The sequence below is a fragment of the Urocampus carinirostris genome, chromosome 14 (assembly GCF_059441175.1).
Source record: "Urocampus carinirostris isolate Australia breed hairy pipefish chromosome 14, RoL_Ucar_1.0, whole genome shotgun sequence".
Classification (NCBI taxonomy): domain Eukaryota; kingdom Metazoa; phylum Chordata; class Actinopteri; order Syngnathiformes; family Syngnathidae; genus Urocampus; species Urocampus carinirostris.
This window is the reverse complement of record NC_142362.1, coordinates 33,714,398-33,732,066: the sequence shown is the minus strand read 5'-3', so window position 1 is coordinate 33,732,066 and position 17,669 is coordinate 33,714,398. Positions and strand designations below refer to the sequence as shown.

At 39.0% G+C, this 17,669-nt stretch overlaps 1 protein-coding gene across 1 annotated transcript in view; it reads right to left on the bottom strand.

Moving 5' to 3' along the window:
• The window catches only part of pfkla (phosphofructokinase, liver a), a 30,279-nt gene that overhangs the window by 2,931 nt on the left and 9,679 nt on the right, over positions 1–17,669 (bottom strand). Inside the window, exons 5-21 of the mRNA XM_088352152.1 lie at positions 16,917–17,082; positions 16,641–16,685; positions 16,461–16,569; positions 13,595–13,690; positions 13,433–13,525; positions 12,027–12,152; positions 10,676–10,740; positions 8,987–9,050; positions 8,003–8,149; positions 7,846–7,916; positions 7,682–7,769; positions 5,938–6,090; positions 3,551–3,715; positions 3,422–3,483; positions 1,577–1,688; positions 1,412–1,511; positions 42–147 (exon numbers count right to left, since the gene is read on the bottom strand). Of these exons, the coding sequence (XP_088208278.1) occupies positions 42–147; positions 1,412–1,511; positions 1,577–1,688; positions 3,422–3,483; positions 3,551–3,715; positions 5,938–6,090; positions 7,682–7,769; positions 7,846–7,916; positions 8,003–8,149; positions 8,987–9,050; positions 10,676–10,740; positions 12,027–12,152; positions 13,433–13,525; positions 13,595–13,690; positions 16,461–16,569; positions 16,641–16,685; positions 16,917–17,082 (1,768 nt within the window). The remainder of the gene's footprint in view (positions 1–41; positions 148–1,411; positions 1,512–1,576; positions 1,689–3,421; positions 3,484–3,550; positions 3,716–5,937; positions 6,091–7,681; positions 7,770–7,845; positions 7,917–8,002; positions 8,150–8,986; positions 9,051–10,675; positions 10,741–12,026; positions 12,153–13,432; positions 13,526–13,594; positions 13,691–16,460; positions 16,570–16,640; positions 16,686–16,916; positions 17,083–17,669) is intronic.

The window sequence follows — 17,669 nt, the reverse complement described above, 5'->3', positions numbered from 1 at the left end:
CAAAAAGTAGCGGCTCGTAGTCCAGAATTTACAATACTCACTCAAAGTCGGTGGCCTCCTTGAGTTCGGTGAGGGGTGTGAAGGACACCACCTTCCTCTGGAGGCCGAGCACGCACGCCGTCTGTACTGAGTTGCAAAATACTCGACCTAAGGGTGGCAAACAACACAGTTTGTACACTTTTCATGGCCGATTTCAAGCACTTTCAAGGCCAATTTTTTCATTTTTCCCACTACATTCAAAGGGAGAATTCCAGCGCCAATCAAAAGTGACTTTAATGACTAAAATAAAGTGTCTATCTTTCTGCTAGCACATACTTTGTGCTATTATGAGCTGCTCCTATTTATAATTTACAAATCATTTTGTGTCAATGAGCTGCTATGAACTGACATGAATTCTGCCATTCTGCGTCACAAATGCAATCGCAACTTGGCTAGGTCAAACGGAAAGGGCTCCTTAGTTGTTGGCCAACAATTGAGTTCAATACGAACGACGAATAAAAAAGAAGGTACTGTAATGTATGAAAAGCAGAAAAATTAGCCAAATTTAGACTAAATTTTATGATATTGATAGATCCGAAGCGGAGTGCATTCAATCTTACAATCTTCTTGTTTCACTTATGTATTTTCAAAGGATCTGTATATAAATTGGTTAAAATGGAATTTTAGCCAAGTATTTGTTTGTATTTTATCATTTATCTTCAACATTGAAGAGGTAATATTTTTAATCTGTATTAATGTTTTGCCTTATCAAGGATTTGGTGTTGTTATTTGATTTTAAATCTGTTCATTATGTAAAAATCAAATTTTGTTTTTCACACATTTAATAATATATAATTAGTTTCAGGGATCACCTAGTTTCAGGGATCACCTCAAAAAACCTAAATACTAATTACTAAATAATTTGCTACATATTGTTTTATAATTATTGATATCTTAAAAGGAAAAATCTGAGGAGCTATTTGGGAACCGAAAAAGTGTTTTGTTTTTTTTTTTAAATAGAGCTAGTCTCTTTGATGTGACCAGTAAGGGGCAGTGACGCTTCACATGACTACACCATGACTGAAAGCAGGCGTGATGGCATCATTTCCACTCCCTTTTTTTACATTTTTATTTAGATTGCGTGGTATTTGCCCAAGACACGTTACAGGAACTGGTGCCCCTATGACACCCTATTGGTTTAAGGGATCCAACCAACCAACCTTTAGAGTCAGACTGCCAAGAAAAATGGCAATGGCCACACATTCAAGCATTTTCATGCACTTCACCAAAAATTCAAGCATTTTCCTGACCTTTAAAACCCAACAATAAAATCAAAACATTTTCAAGGACTTCAAGCACCCATACGAACCTTGAAACAATTATTAGCAGAGGCTTTGCTTCTCGTTTAGCAACTGCAAGACGAAATCCATACCTTGTCGGTAATTCTCTGTCAGCTTCTCACTTAGCCACTGGATGGCCTTCACTCCCAGTTTAGTGCCGTAGTTTCTATCAAACGGAGACGGCGCTCCTCCCTGCAAAATTCACATGGTTATAGGTTTTCAGTTTTCTTCAGGATGACCACCAGGTGACGCCGCACCTGTTGAAGGTGTCCCAAGACGTTGACGCGACAGTCAAAAATGCCTTTCCCCTCGGCTGAGTACAATTTGTGGATGAAATCCGTTGTATAATGATCGTGGCATTTTTCGTTCCTGTTAAATAAAAACAATGATGGAATTCGTAAATGAACGAGTGATGGATCAAGAGGAAGTAGGAATTTGTTTTGCTAAAACATGGTTTATTATTCGGGGTTTGTATACACCTTTTTCATGGCCAAATTCAAGAACTTTTTAAAGGAGTAAATGCCAATTCTTTTAAATTATCCAGTACTGTTAAAAGATTTACTCATGTCCTTTTAATCTTGAGTGTGTTCATCAAGTCATATGAATTTTAGAACGTGAGTATATCTAAAATATATTTGTGGATCTGAACAACACACGTGTAAATATTTTTGAGTTGACTCTCTCCCCGTGTAGGTGTTGGGTGAAAATGACAGTAATATGTAGCTTCCACTTTGCAGTTTCAGGAAGTTCTTCCCATTAGAATTTCTAACTGGAAAACCTCTATGCCTTAATATTTTTGCATGGCCCATAACAAATGTCCATAATCGATACATAATCCGAGAGCTCCGTTTAGGAGTAGCATGCACCTGTCCTCTTGGGCGGGACCAATGGCGTTTCATTTGACAATGCTGTACAAACTAATGCCAGCTACAGTGACTCACGAAGAAAGAAATGCAATGGCAAAGCAAAGCCACCAGATAGCAGAGTTGGTTTCATTCCTGAGCACTTTTTTTTCTTATTTAATGCCAATCAAGTGAGACTTCTGAGAAAAATGACAACAATTTCAAGCCTTTACAAGCACGAACCCTGGCGTGTATTTTTTGACCACTGGAGGTCGATGTATGGTATAGTGCTACTGAAAATGAGTGCTAAAAGGCACAAGGGAGAATACAAACTACAAAGACTCAAAGTGTCCAGCCTTTTTGAGGCTTTGAGATACCTGTAGCAGCAAGATGGGTGACAATTATCTCAGCTCCCTTTAGGTGTCTCATGTTAAGTAAAATAAATGGTAATTTCTCCATCCACAAGCAATAATAATAATAATACATTTAATTTTGAAGCACCTTTCGAATATTGCATGTTTATATGATAGGCCGTGTATTTTTAGTTAATATTCAATCTTAATATTTATTCGTTTAACTCATTTAATGCCATCACATCAACCTTAGTGCAAAAACGTAAATACATTAAGTTTCATTTTTAAAAACCGTTATAAAGATCATTGGTAAGTATCAAACCTCTGGGAATTACTTCAGTATGATAACTCACCATTAGATGGCAAGAGAGCCTTTGATAGGATATTTGTCTACACATCAAGGAAGTTCACCTTCCTAGTGTTGCTTTTATCCAGCTATTGAGAGTATGTAGGCAGCCCCACTAGGTGTTGTTAAGTGAAGTTTACTAAACAATGGTAAAAGCTAGAAACAAACTTTTTGAAATGTAAGATAAGTGTTCAAGCCTTCTTTTGACATATCCTATACCTATATAGCTACAGAATGACATTTTCTGTGATCCTTCAAAAAAATGAGTCAAAATGGCAAAAATTGGCTGGCACTGGGCTCTTCCCATTTTAGAGAAACATCCCACATTGAATGAGTTAATGGGGTTAAATAATACACACTGTCCCTTTGATCAATGATGATGTAGTTATTTTTCAACAAATGATCTAGCCGATTTTTTTTTAACAATGCCCTTTGAAGGAATATAAAATGTTTTCAAACCGAAAAGCAGATGAATGCGAAGTAATTTGACTGTATAGAAGAGCATAGAAGTCGTCCAGACAAGCTTTGAGCAGCAGCTGAATGCAAGCAAAGCAGTCTGACCTCAAAACAAGACCCCGCTGAATGTCCTTCTTCATTTTTTCCGTCAAATGCTCCACGTTGGTCTGTGAAAAGGCAATTTTCTGAAAAGTTCAAAGTGGAAGAAAACTAAAGGGAACCGCCAGCGTTTACCTTCAGGTCGTGGATGTTGAAGGGGTCCTCGAAAATGTAGGCCGCGTCGGCGCCCACGGCGATTCCGGCGCTGGTCGCTAGGTAACCACAATAGCCCCCCATTGTTTCCACCACAAAGACGCGTCTTTTTGTCCCCGAAGCCGACTGTTTTATCTTGTCGCAGCCCTGGGGGAGATGAACAAACGGCTGTCGAGAGGAAATAACGGTAGGTGTGCGAGTGCACACAGGGACAGACAACTCGCTCACTCATTCACACCTAGGGACAATTTGGACCGGCCAATTCACCTGAAATGCATGTTTTTGGAATGTGGGAGGAAACCGGAGTGCCCGGAGGAAACCCACGCAAGCACGGGCAGAACATACAAACTCCGCACAGTAAGGCCGGAAGCTGGCTTTGAACCCACGCAGGAGGTTCCCACGACCTCAGAACTTTGCTGCACACGCACTAGCCACTGCGCCGCCGTGCTGCCCTCCAGTTATGTGTTGGGTAAAAATGACAATAAATTGCAGCTTCCATTTTCAGTTGCAGGAAGTTCTTCCCATTACTCTTAGTGGTACATAAAACTTTCAGTTAAAAAAATAATAATTTGAATGCTATCCAAAAATACATGAACTATCATTCATTATCTGGACAGCTTATCCTCAGTAGGGTCGCGAGGGGGCTGGGGACAGCCTGAACTGGTTGCCAGCCAGTCGCAGGGCACACAGAGACCAGACAACTCACTCGCTCATTCACACTAAGGGACAATTTGGACCGGCCAATCAACGTAACATGCATGTCTTTGGAATGTGGGAGGTAACCGTAGTGCCCAGAGGAAACCCATTCAAGCCCGGGGAGAACATGGAAACTCCACACAGGAACTGTGCCTCACACGGACTAACCACTGCGCCGCCGTGCTGATGAACTATCATACCAATGTTAATTTTTATTAAAAAAAAAAGGTCGAGAAATTACAATTTCTTTTACACTGTGGAATCCATATTTAAGTCACCGCCACAATGTGCTTTATGGCACTGGCCCTTGCTCGCAGCAAACAACACAGTGCCATCTAGTGGCCAAACATTACACACTTGGGCTTTAACTTTTGCATGGCCCATTATAAATAACCATAATTGATATGTAATCCTTGCAGTAATACACATTTCATCCTGCCCTGTTAAAGTGTAGCATGCAGCCTTCCTCTTGGGCGTGACCCGTAGGGGGCGATGACGTGCCATAGAACAATGGTATACACAATAACGTCAGCTGGCGTTAATCACGAAGGAAGAAATGCCATGGCAAAACTAAGCTACCACAGAGCAGTGTTAAGCAAACTTGTTGTGAAACGTGGCAACAATTTCAAGCACATAAGCACTTTACGCAAAATTCAAGCACTTTCTAATCCTTAAACAATACTAAAATTCAAGCATTTTCAAGGATTTCATCCATACGAACCCTGATTATTAGGGTTGTCACCGTCTTTTTGTTTCCACATGTAGGCTACTGTATATACCCACATATTAGCCTCATTCATTGCACTATTGTTCGATGCAATGTTTTTCATTGAAGTATTATTACCAAAAAATGCACTTAACAACTTAAGCCAGCAAGTACTACCCTGTAAATGTTTTTGCCTCTCTCATTGTTCTCTTTATAGTCTTCATAACGTGTTTATCTCGTTTATACTGGAGTGACATGTCTTATCTAGTTCCAAGCAATGTCCACTACGTTCTTATCAATGACAATAAAGACAATTCTCTTTTACTTTGTATATAACCTGACCCTTTAAAACTGCTTTAAAATAGCCAAATTCTAAAAGAAATAGGTACCCAAAACAATAATGGGTCCCAAGAAAGATGGTGATAATAGGAAGGAAAAGTGGAAAAAAGTGACAACAATGATTGAGTCAAAGAAGGAAACGATTGCAAAATACAAAAATGGTGTACGGGCGCTGCTGTAAGGTACAGTAAATGGTTTAAAGACGTTCTATTTTAAGCTTTTTACCAATATTAATATTTATAAACTACATAATTAAACAATTATCAAAGTCGAGGTACACTCTTTACTAAGGTTTTGAATTTTAACATTTGACCATTTTAAAGCAGTTTTAGGGGGGCGCTTATATGCAAGTATATGCGGTACTTGTAGTCGTTTTGGGTTTTCTGGTCGTTTTTTTGAAAGAAAAAAAAAAGAATATATTTTACTATTTCTGCCTTAAACTGCACAGTGCTTTCGTCAGATACATTTGAGAAGTGGAAATGTTTTCTTGATTTAGGTCTCAGTATGTCAGTGTGAAACGGTGGCTTCTGAAGTAACACCAGTTTAGAACCAATGCCACAAAGAATATGTTTAATTGAAACCACTTGTTAGTTAGCACATGCCAATTTCGCTTTACGCTTCTTTTTACCTCCATGGCGGCATTGACAGCGGTGTCAGCCCCCAAACTGAAGTCCGTTCCGGGTACGTTGTTGCTAATCGTAGCTGGAATCACACACATGGGAATGCAGAGCTCGTCGTAGTGGGCTCGGGCTTCGAAGAGCTCCAGCATGCCTCTGTAGGCCTTTCAAAGACAAACAGTCAAGTCACATTTATTTGTATTAATCACAAAACGTCTCAAATGACTGCACAGGCTCAATTGCGACATCCTCTGATCTTAATTCTGCATGCGGGCAGGGAAAAACCTGCACCTTCAGAAACTTTGAAAAGGGGCCAAACAAGAGTAATCTCCCTGTAGGATGACCAAGCTGCAATGGATGTTGCTTGAGCACCAATATGCAAAACATGTCAAAATGAACAATAAACAAAAATAAAATCTGACATTGAAAATAGAGGAAGAAAAACAAGCCTCTTTTAAAATCCGATAGTCTATAAAGTAGGTGTCAAACAAATGGACTGAAGGTCAGCACTTCTGAGGAGGTCTAATCCTCCCAGAGAGGACAGTACAAAAACTGCAGTTTTCACAAAATTGCTAAATTAACTATTATTGCTAATTTTCTCTACTGGGGTGACATCACCACCTGCCAAATACGGTAATAAATGTGTTTACTTAAAAACATAAAAACAATATCAAATGCCCATAAAATAAATGGATAAAATACAATACAGCAAAATTTAGATGGATGGATGGACACATATCTGTAATGGTTTTTGTTTTTTTAAAACCGACTAAGGACCAGCACTCCCCATCAAATGCTGACAAAAACTGCATCCAAATGAACTCTTTAACATGCCCATCGCCCACAAATACGTTTTCAAAGCATACTTACAGCTTCACTGTAATGCCCTTACATGAGGGAAAAGCGGGCCACAAAGATTTTTGTTTTTGGCCTTGATTTTATCACTGTTAGGAGGTGTTATTTTTTTTCCCTATGTGTTTTTAGTGTTATTATGTTAAAGTAGGGGTGTCAAAGTCAAACGGATGAAAGGGTCACATAAAAGATTTAGCTAGTAGCCCAGTGCCGGACTGGTCAAAGGTGGGAACATTTTTAAATGCTGTATATAGTCTAGTGTACCAAATTGAACCAAAAGTACGTTTTTTATGCATTTCAAGACAAGTACGCCGTACAAGGAAATCTGTACGGAAAAACGCAAATTTGTCAATCGCATGCGTCTGCCGTCTGGGGATTTCCCATTGCGAGCGTGATCCTACTAGCGTGTTGGTACCTTTCAAAGGCACGGTTTGGGATGAAAGTTATATTATTATTATTATTATTAAAGCTTTGAAAACTCTCTCAGTGTACCGTCTTTCTTCGTAAATATGTGTAACCATGTATAATATGTATTTGCAACCGGAGCCATCGAGGGCCGTGTAGCGCCATGTAGAATCAAAAAGAAGGGGCGGAGCAAACGCGGGCTGAAAATACCAAACATTTAATTTTTCTTCTGTTGGGTCCATTCTATGAAGTAAATTAAATGTCATCTAGGGGGATTTCTCTGGGTTTTAAACAACATCTGAAGACAACAGAAGGATCACGTACTCACAAAATCAAAAATAGCACGAAAAATGCACCTTTCAAATCGAAAATCGCATCGAAATTGCAATACTGGTCTGAAAAATTGCCATTAGTTTTTTATCTCAAAATCGTGCAGCCCTAGCATGTAGTGCAGGTGAATCAATGTAATATAAATTGCTGTTCAATAAATCATTCTACCTCAAAGCCTCCAATGACGAGTAGAGCTGAAATGTTGAACTTGCCAATGTTTTCCACAATCTTCTCCATGTGTTTGCTTGGTAGCGTTCTGAAGAAGATGAAGGAATCTGATTAATTAGTCATTGAGAAGGTCGGAACATGGGCCATCATCAGCTGAAAATAACCTTTTCGTTCCTAACAGCGAGCCCCCCTGGCCTGTCCATCCTGCCACATTGTGCCACTCCATTTCACACACCTGCGAGAAACACAAACACAAGTTCTATTCTCCTTGGTACCGAGACATAAAATAGTGGTGAAGGACATCGAGGAGGAGGCTCTCACATCGCCGTTTGCAAATCCTTGGAATCCGTTGTGCACGGCGTAGACCTTGTGCCCGTGAGCGATGGCCAGTCTCACTGCCGACCTCACGGCCGCGTTCATCCCTGCCGCGGGGGCGCCGACATTCAGGATGGCCAAGGAGAAGTTACTCTGTGGGGGGAAGGAGTCAATTTAGGTACTGCAGTAGTCAATTGAGGATAGTCAAGTCAAGTCATGTTTATTTGTATAGCCCTTAATCACAAGAGTCTCAAAGGGCTGCACAGATCAAAGACTATTGCAAACTATTATAACAGACTATTAACCTACATGAGGGCAAATGATACACATATTATCAAGAGGATATTGGATCACGGCCACACACTGCAGTAATTTTAGGCAGGAAAGAATGGCACGTTTCAGCGGCCCAAACCGGAAAGAACAAAACAAACATTCAGTACATAAGCAGCACGACCTGACTTTGTTTCCTATTTTTGTAATTTGTAATTACATGCGTGTAGGAGAGTGTAGTCCGGGATGATGTTATTTCCATTTCTCATATTTTTAATAACTTTAGGGGGTCTCAAACTCAATTGGAACTTGGGTCTGCATGAGGTTGGGCCGCATAAGATAATTTCCTTAAACTTTGAGTCTGTAATGTGTACGCACTGCGTGGCTCTGACCAGGAAGTAGCTAGGCAATCATGTTGCAGGGAGGAGGTACATCAATCTCAAACATTAGTGTTTTCAGTAATTAAATGTTATACTGTGTTGTGAGAAATTATCCAATTTGTGTGCCCGTGCGGTCTAGCGAAAATGGCCAGCTGGCTGCGAGGAGTCCCCTTTTTAGGTGATCATTCAAGCTTCCTATTGGGTCTCGCGACTTCAAATTGTTTTGTTTTTCCCCCTAATTTGTCTCAAACAAGTTGCAACATAAATACATAGTCTGATTCTGAATGACCAGGAACTACAGTTTCTAGGTAACAGATTAAAGTTATAATCGGAGACTGACCTTCAAATTGGCTGGCTTCTGAAAGGCGAGAAGCTTATAGATGTTCCAGTTGTTCTCAAAACTCCTGTTAGGACATTTTAATAAATAAAATCATAATTTTGTTAAAAACTTTTTCGCCCACCGGCAGTGTTAGCTCATTTGTTATTTTACATTTCATTGTAAGTTTTTTTTTAAATAGATAAATACACTTAAAATTAGCAAAATTATCTTTTCTATCAGATAATTTTATTAATTTCCACTTTTTACAATTTTAGATTAATTAAATAGCTAAATTTAGATTAATTAATAACAAACAATGCATTGAATAAAAGATGGCGGGAAGAAAATTCAAAAAGTAAGTAAAACAATCTTTTTAAGATACTTTTTGGCCCTGCGGGAATATTTTGCTAATGTTTTCTTATATTACTGTTTTGTAAAATAGAAACAGTACCCTTAAAATAAGCAAAATGAGCTTTCATATCAAGTCCTTTTACCAATTTATTAATTTAAATATTTTACTATATAAAACTAAAAAGAAAATAATACTATTATAAAAAAACAATATTTAAATTAATATGGGAAATGATATTTAAACTGGCAGCACGGCGGCGCAGTGGTTAGCACATGTGCGGCACAGTTCATGTCTTGGGAACCTCCTGCGTGGGTTCAAATCCAGCTCCAGACTTCCTGTGCGGAGTTTGTATGTTCTCCCCGTGCTTGCGTGGGTTTCCTCCGGGCACTCCGGTTTCCTCCCACATTCCAAAAACATACATTTCAGGTGAATTGACCGGTCCAAATTGTCCCTAGGTGTGAATGAGCGAGTGAGTTGTCTGTCCCCGTGTGCCCTGCAATTGGCTGGCTACCAGTTCAGGGTGTCCCCTGCCCACTGCCCGATGATTGCTGGGATGGGCTCCAGCACCCCCGCGACCCTACTGAGGACAAGCGGTGTAGCTAATGAGATGAGATCAGATATTTAAACTCAGTTTACGTGTGAACGTTAATACAGTAATCCCTCGGATATCGCGGTTAATGGGGACCAAAACCACCCGCGAAAAGTGAAAATCTGCGAAGTAGCGACGCCCCTTCAAAAATGCTTAAAGAAAAAAAAAAATTAATAAAACATATATATATATATATATATAATTTTATTTTACTATTATTATTTTTTAGACCCGCGAAGCTCTGAACCCGCGAACGTGGAACCGCGAAGTAGCGAGGTCCCACTGTAAAACGTTTTTTTTTTTAATTTCTACGATTGGGAACATTCAAAGTTAAATAAAACACACACACAAATACACACATATATATATATATATTATAGATTTTTCTGGGTTTTTTAAATCACGGTGGGCAGGTCATTTTGACCCAACGACAACAGGAGGGTTAAGTAACGTTTTTCGAATATTTTACTAAATGCACTAGTTAAAAATATGGCGAAATGTAAAAAATACTCAATATGAGAAAAAAAATATAATTATGCTCATTGTAAGCATCATTTTAAACATGTTAATAGCAGAAAAAAACCTAATAAAGTAAAACTAAAAGTCACAATAATCAATAAAACTAGCTAAAAATATAGTAAAATTATGAAAATGATTGTTGGAGATGGGGAAAGTTTACCAGTGGAACATTTATTTGTGCAATGTGGGTATTTGAGGCCAAGGACTCTGTAAAACCCTGTATGACTTGCAAATAAATCTGGACGCTTACCCCCCACGCAGCTTCACAGCTTCATCAAACCGCTTCTCATTCATGGCCTTTTGCACTAACTTGGTCTAAAAGAGAGAGAAAGAGAAAGACAGAATAAAAAAAAAATAGGCAGTGCCTTATTTCTGGCTTAAAGGTATACCCAAATTCTAAAACATGCAAAATGTGAGAAAATAGTTAATTTAATGTTTTGCATAATATAGATCATTGGTATATTATAATTAATAATATTAACATTCTTTTTTTGGACTTCCCGAGCTGTGACGTCATGTGAAGATCACAAGCACGCCATTCACCATACTGGTTTACGTGCTGATTAATCGAAGAGGTTACTAGTGTTTTAGGCAAGGTTTTGGGTGTGTTCGTGGAGAATGCCTGAGCGTTGTGTCGCAGGTGGAACTGGCAAAGATAACACACAGAAAGCTAACAGGGGCTGACCCAGCTGCAAATAAACCAATGGACTTGGCAGAATAGCTGGATGCTAAAGAGGACTAACCGGGACAGATCGGCGGAAAAACAGGAGTCTGGCCAACCAAAAACATGCAGTCAGTAGCCAGGCTTTAATGACATCAACAAAAACCGGCTACGGCAGCAAACACAAACCCAGCCAGGAATAAACCAATGGACACGGTAGGCTAGCCTGTTGATAAAGAGGGCTAACTGGGACAATCAACGCCAAGCTGTCCGACCAAAAACATGCAGTAAGCAGCCAGTCTAACCCGAATCCAACAAATAGCGGACACCGCAACAAACACAAAACAAGCGAGGAATAAACCAAAGGACAAGTCAGACTAGCCGGCTGCTAACAGAGGCTAACCTGGACCAAACAAAAGTGGAAGCCTTCGGCAGCCTGAACAACAGTAGGGAGCTAACCGTATAATACTATACCAACCGCAAGACTCATGGCGAAAAACACTAAGGAAAAGCCACAATTGCCTACTTAAAAGACAAACAAGGAACGCACACTGTAACAGGAGGAGATAAACTTACTTCACGCAGAGATGAACGACTGCAACTCTGACTAAAAGGTCACAAGGCCCCGAACGACAGCGTAAGCAAGTTCCAATTTCTCCAAGCAGAAATAAGCTGTACGCAATTGTTGTCTACTACAATCACAGTCTGTTTCAGAACTGCCCCATATGTTGAGTCAATGGGATATGTCACTGAGTCCTGTTTTCATGCAATTATGTCACACTGCTCTACAGGATATGAGCCAAATCAGGAAACTTTGAGATAACATTTCTTGAGTCCTTGTGCGATGTTTTGCAACATGTCTGCATGATTGTGGGGAGGAAAACTACACATTCTGTGCTGAATTGAAAAAAATGGTCTTCACACAAGAAGACGGGCTTACCATTTCCACACACTCCATCAGAGGTAGGCGGACGGCCTGATTGCCAGAAAGCCCGATGACGCAGGCGGGCGTGTCGGGAGACGCCTCCATCAGGGCAACCACAGCCTCCACGCCTAATTTGCTGCTCTAAAGACGTACAAGGCAGATTGATTATTATTTAACAAGCAATATAGAAGCCAATAATCCGATTCGCTCCATAGATGATTGGCTGGTAAATTACAATAAGTGACACATAGATTCTCGTTTACACTGTTTCTGTTTTTTTTTCCAGCAAATCAGAAATGTGCAGTCAGGGGAGGAAGGGTCAAGCCGTGCCCCTTCTGTCATCAGTATTATTCATTTAACATAACAATTTTGGGATTTCCTATTTCAAAAATCGCTGAATTTTCTCCTAATATTGTGAGTACAATGAGTATGTGGTTTTTTTTTTTTTTTTAATCTTTTCATCATTTTAGATCGAACAAATTGAGGTTGAAGCCAAAGGCTTATACGAGACCACCCCAGTAAACTTTGGAAGCTTTTTCTATAAATAATATAGAAAAACTATTATATCTTACAGCATACAGGGTTAGTACACTTTTTCACACTTGTTTTGTTTTTCTCCATTTATTGCGTGGCTTATCGAGCCAGACTGCCAAGAATCAGATTATTTGAATCAGGTCAAATATTTTAGTTTCTGAGGGTTTTTTTCACCCCACCCTTCTTCTCCTTGCTGAGCTTTTTTGTTCGATGGTATTTTCATGGAACAGTCTTTGTTGTGGTTTGATTTTGTGCCGGATTCCAATTGTTACTGCATCTTTATCCAATTGTTCTATTTTTTTCTCCTATTTCTCAACTTGTTTACCATTACTCCAAATTGTCATAACTCTTGTTGCGCTAGGAGTTTTTTATTAAGGGAGTGAAGAAGGGAAAAGGGAAAATTCCGAAGCAAGTGTGAGAAGCGTGCTTTCTCGTGAGACTCCAGGAGAAGAATAGAGGATGAAACGTATTACTGTGCTGAGTGTTTTCAGATCAAGAATGAGGCAAGCAATTCTCGTGGCAGAGTGATAGTGAGACCAAGGATTCTGATTTGGCGCACTAACAATAGAATCACTGAAGGCATTAGCAAGCTAACAGCAAGTCAAGCCATCCAGTCATTTTTTTCCCCTTTTGTGCATGGAAGATTACCTATCAAATGATGCCATTATTCTGAAGGAGGACATTTCATTTATAAGTTAAAAAAATTAAAAGTTGTTTTCCACATTCTAGAGTTTATAGGTTTCTTTCTGAAAAAAAAAAAAACGGTTAATCTGTACCTTACCAGACCGGAGGTGGAAATAATTCCCAAAATCTTTTTGTGTAGATTCCTTTCATTCCTTTTTGATAGAAAATACTTTTTCAACAAGATTAAAAAAAACACAACCTACCAATATCCTGTCAAACGCGGAAGGCGTTCCTCCTCGCTGAACATGTCCGAGTACGGTGACTCTAGTGTCGTAGCCCAGCCGCATTACCACCAGCTTCACGGACATTTAAAGGAATTGGTACGAGTTCTACCTAGGTTTTATTATTTTTTTATCCAAACTTACATCTTTTAGATAAGTGGAGGAGATGGGCTTGCCGTGCATGTCGATAGCTCCTTCCGCCACTATTATAATGTTGAGTCGAGACCCTTTGATACGACTCTGAAAAGACACACATATACATGGGTGAAGGATAATATTGTTGATTTCAAAGTAAAATTGTGTATTATTTATTTTAAGAGTTGAATAATAATACACAAACTATCATACAAACGTGCTTTTTATAAAATGTATTTATTTTACATAACATGAGGTAACAAAAGATTTTCTTAAAATTTTGAACTTTTACTATGTCCAACAGTTGGAACAGTAGGTAAAGTGCGTGTCTTGGGACCAAGAGGTCGCAGGTTCGATTCCCAGCTCCTCTGTGTTATGTCGAAGTGTCCTTGGGCAAGACAATCCCTAATGCCCCCGATAGGTAGTTGCCTTGCATGGCTGATGCTGCTATCAGTTAGTTAGTTAGTGTGTAAAAGGGAAAAGTGTGAAGCACATTGTAAAGCACTTTGGGAGGTCTCCATTGACTTGAAAAGCACTATAGAAATGCAGACCATTTACATTTAGTCTTCCCTTCAAGGAAACAATTGAATAGGAACTTTAAAGCTTCAGCCTGATCCCTTTGTGCAAATGTGAGTATTATATTAGATAGATAGATAGATAGATAGATAGATAGATAGATAGATACTTTGTTCATCCCCGAAGGGAAATTCACATTTCCAGCAGCATCCCTGAGCTGAGAACAATCGAGAACAATCGAAAATAACACGGGAGCTGCTGGAGTGGCTGCCATTCGTGACGGCGCCGGAAGAAAAGATTCAATTTGAATCATGTACAAACAAACAAACAATTGAATCATGTACAAACAAACAAACAAAATATTCATGTTTCAATAAGTGGAGTGTTAATAAAATGGGGGGAAAATAATTTCTGATACTGATATTAGGCTACATAGATGGTACCTCACCATACAAGAGGTAATCATGTTTCCGGTAAGCTTACTGTAACATATTAATACATTTAGTGTGTTGTCAAGCTGTTTTGTGAAAATATATGGTTAATCATTTTGTTGATAAGTGATGATGATTTTTGTGCAGTGCCAAATAAAAAGCAATGTATTTTATAAATTTAATATCTGATTTACAATGTGCTCCACTAATTGACCAACACTGCTCGCACATGCTCATTATTTCTAGCAGATGTTTATTATTAATTTTTAATTCATGACAACTCAATGCGCAGAAGCTCAACAACGTGAAGTATAACTTTGACAACCAGCCATATTGAAGCATCTCACTCTCAGACACTGTCCACCACTTGACGCAGTGACTAAATACCATCTTGGCAGCAGATGGCGCAAAATGGATTGATTTCGGAACTGATTACAGATGAAAATCGGAAGTTACTTTTACGCAGAGCCGGTGTTATGCCGAAAAATGCATCCCTGCCGAGATTTGCATCCCCTACCTACTATAACCACTTTTACCTCGTTTTATATCACTTTTCGGGAATTTAATACAACTTAAACCATTCAGTCTTTGTATTTGTTGTGAATGTAATCAAACGGTATGCACACCGTATATAAATCACTTTTGAGAACTGTTATGCTCTACCATAAAGCTTATTATGCTGAAATAAGCTTTATGGTAGAGTGCATAACAGTTTGAATACGAGCGATTTGAGTAGAAAAAGGCAAAATAAACATGTTACCTGCTCAAAAGTGATTTATATACAGTGTGCATTACTGTTCGATTACATTCACAACAAATACAAAGACAGAATGGTTTAAATTGTATTACAGTCCCAACAAATGCTAGACAAAGTGGTTTTGGTTATATGTTCGCCATTACATTCCCAAAAAGTGAGATAAAACGAGGTAAAAGTGGTTATAGTAGCCAGGGGATGCATATCTCGGCAGGGATGCATTTCTCGGCATAACACCCGGCCCAAGGCATAAGGGAGCTAAGCGGCTGCTTAGCGCCCCGCAACCACTAAGGGGCCCCCAAGAGTGGTTAACGTTTTTTGCTGCCAACGTTGTCCCCATTGTCACTTTGTGTGTCCACTCTAAAATACTTCTACAGAAATACAACAAAAACACTACACAATAAACACATAAATAAAAATCAAATATCGTGCTTAAAAACAGTGATCTATAATATTACTCAATCTAAAAATGAAAAAAATTGTATAGAATTACAAAATACTACGACAGAATTATTTACTCCAAAAATACCATATAAAGACAATTACAGTAATATTACAAAAACACTGAAGAAATATGACAAAAATAGAACTATGGAAATACTACAAAAAATCTACAAAAATACTACTAAAGTAATGCTTTGAAAATACATCATCTATACTTCTACTGAAATAATAAAAAATACCAATACATAATATTATAATATAAAAAAACTACAAGAGAAATTTTAGTACAAAAAAACTACTACAAGAAGATTACAACACAAGTACTGCAAATTACACCTGTAGCGATACTACAAAAATTCTCCTATGGAAATATCACAAAAATACTACAAAAGAATCGGCTTGTCGAATTTAAGAAAAATGCTGATACCGTTATCTGTCAAATTTTCAAATATCTGTGCCAATAATCCGATAATTTAGAGTCACCAATTAATCTGCCATGGGAGGAAACCAAAGTGCTCGGAGGAAACCCACGCAGGCACAGGGGGAACATGCAAACTTCGGACAGGGAGGCCGGCAGCTGGACGTGAACTCGATTTCTGTAGCCGCACCGCTTTATCTATCATCATCATTATCCTCTGCAGTGTTGTTGTCGTTGTCATTATCATTGTGCTGGTATTATTATCATAAATACTGAAAGTATTTTCAATTGAAAACAGACTAGGACTCTCACCGCCTCAAGTCGATCACACATACGATCTTCCCAGTCGTCTTTGGGAGGAGCTTCTGGGATGAAGAGCCAATCAGCTCCAGATGCTAGGGCAGACACCAGAGCCAGATATCTGGAGAGAAAATGTGCTGATATACAGATACAGTAATGTCAATCTGGACATGAATATATGTTCAAACTCACCCGCAGTGACGTCCCATGACCTCTAGGACAAACGTGCGTTGGTGGCTATCAGGAAAAAAAAAATGCCTTTTTTTTTTCTAGGAGCATCATATTGACTAGAGCTACATGTAGATCAGTGGTTTTCAACCAGTGTGCCATGAGACCTCGTCTAGTGTGCCGCAGGTAAATAACCCAATTTTATCTTTGCAAAAAATATTCCCATTGTTCAGTGTCGTTACTATCACTTTGTGAGCCATGTAATTCTAAGATCCACTGTAACCTTTGTGCTACTTTTACCTTTGTGCAGTAGTCATGATAGCGTCAATGATCTCCATGATGCGGTGCAGGGCAGAGTCGGCGCCGATGGTCATGTCAGTGCCACAGAAATCATTGTCTATGGAGCCCACAAGGCCCACAATGTTGAGATGGCTGTGCTGCTTCGCCAACGTGTCTGTGATCTGCCCTGGAAGTGTCATGAAAGTCGTTCACAAATAATAAGAATAATCATGTGTAACCCTTGTTAAAATGCGAGTTTTAAAAAAACGATTTAGAAAATAATAAATAAAAGGATAATTTGACATTTACAATTTAATAGGAAACTCATTGTTGTGGATATTTGATCATGAAACAAAATTATAAAATAAAATGAATTATTCTCATAAGCGAACAACGATTTGTTATTCCCAATCTCAATTAAGTTTGGTATTAAAACATCATGGATATCATAGCGAGTGTGGTCAGCACTTCTTTCGTCATATTTTGCTGTGGGCAGAACACGCATACAGTGCAGTGAAAACCCCGATTTTAACTAACTTGCATTGTCCCCCTGTTAGCTTAAGATGTGATTTTAAGGTTCTGTTGGTAGTATACAAAATCATGCATGGACTTGCTCTCCTATATCTTTCGGATTTAATTTCCCCCTATTTTCCGGTCAGGAGTGTTCGCTCTGAAAATGCTGGTCTACTAGTGATCCCAAGAGCCAAGAAGATGTCCGTAGGTTCGAGAGCGTTCTCCGTCCGGGCCCCGGTGCTGTGGAATGCTCTTCCCCCT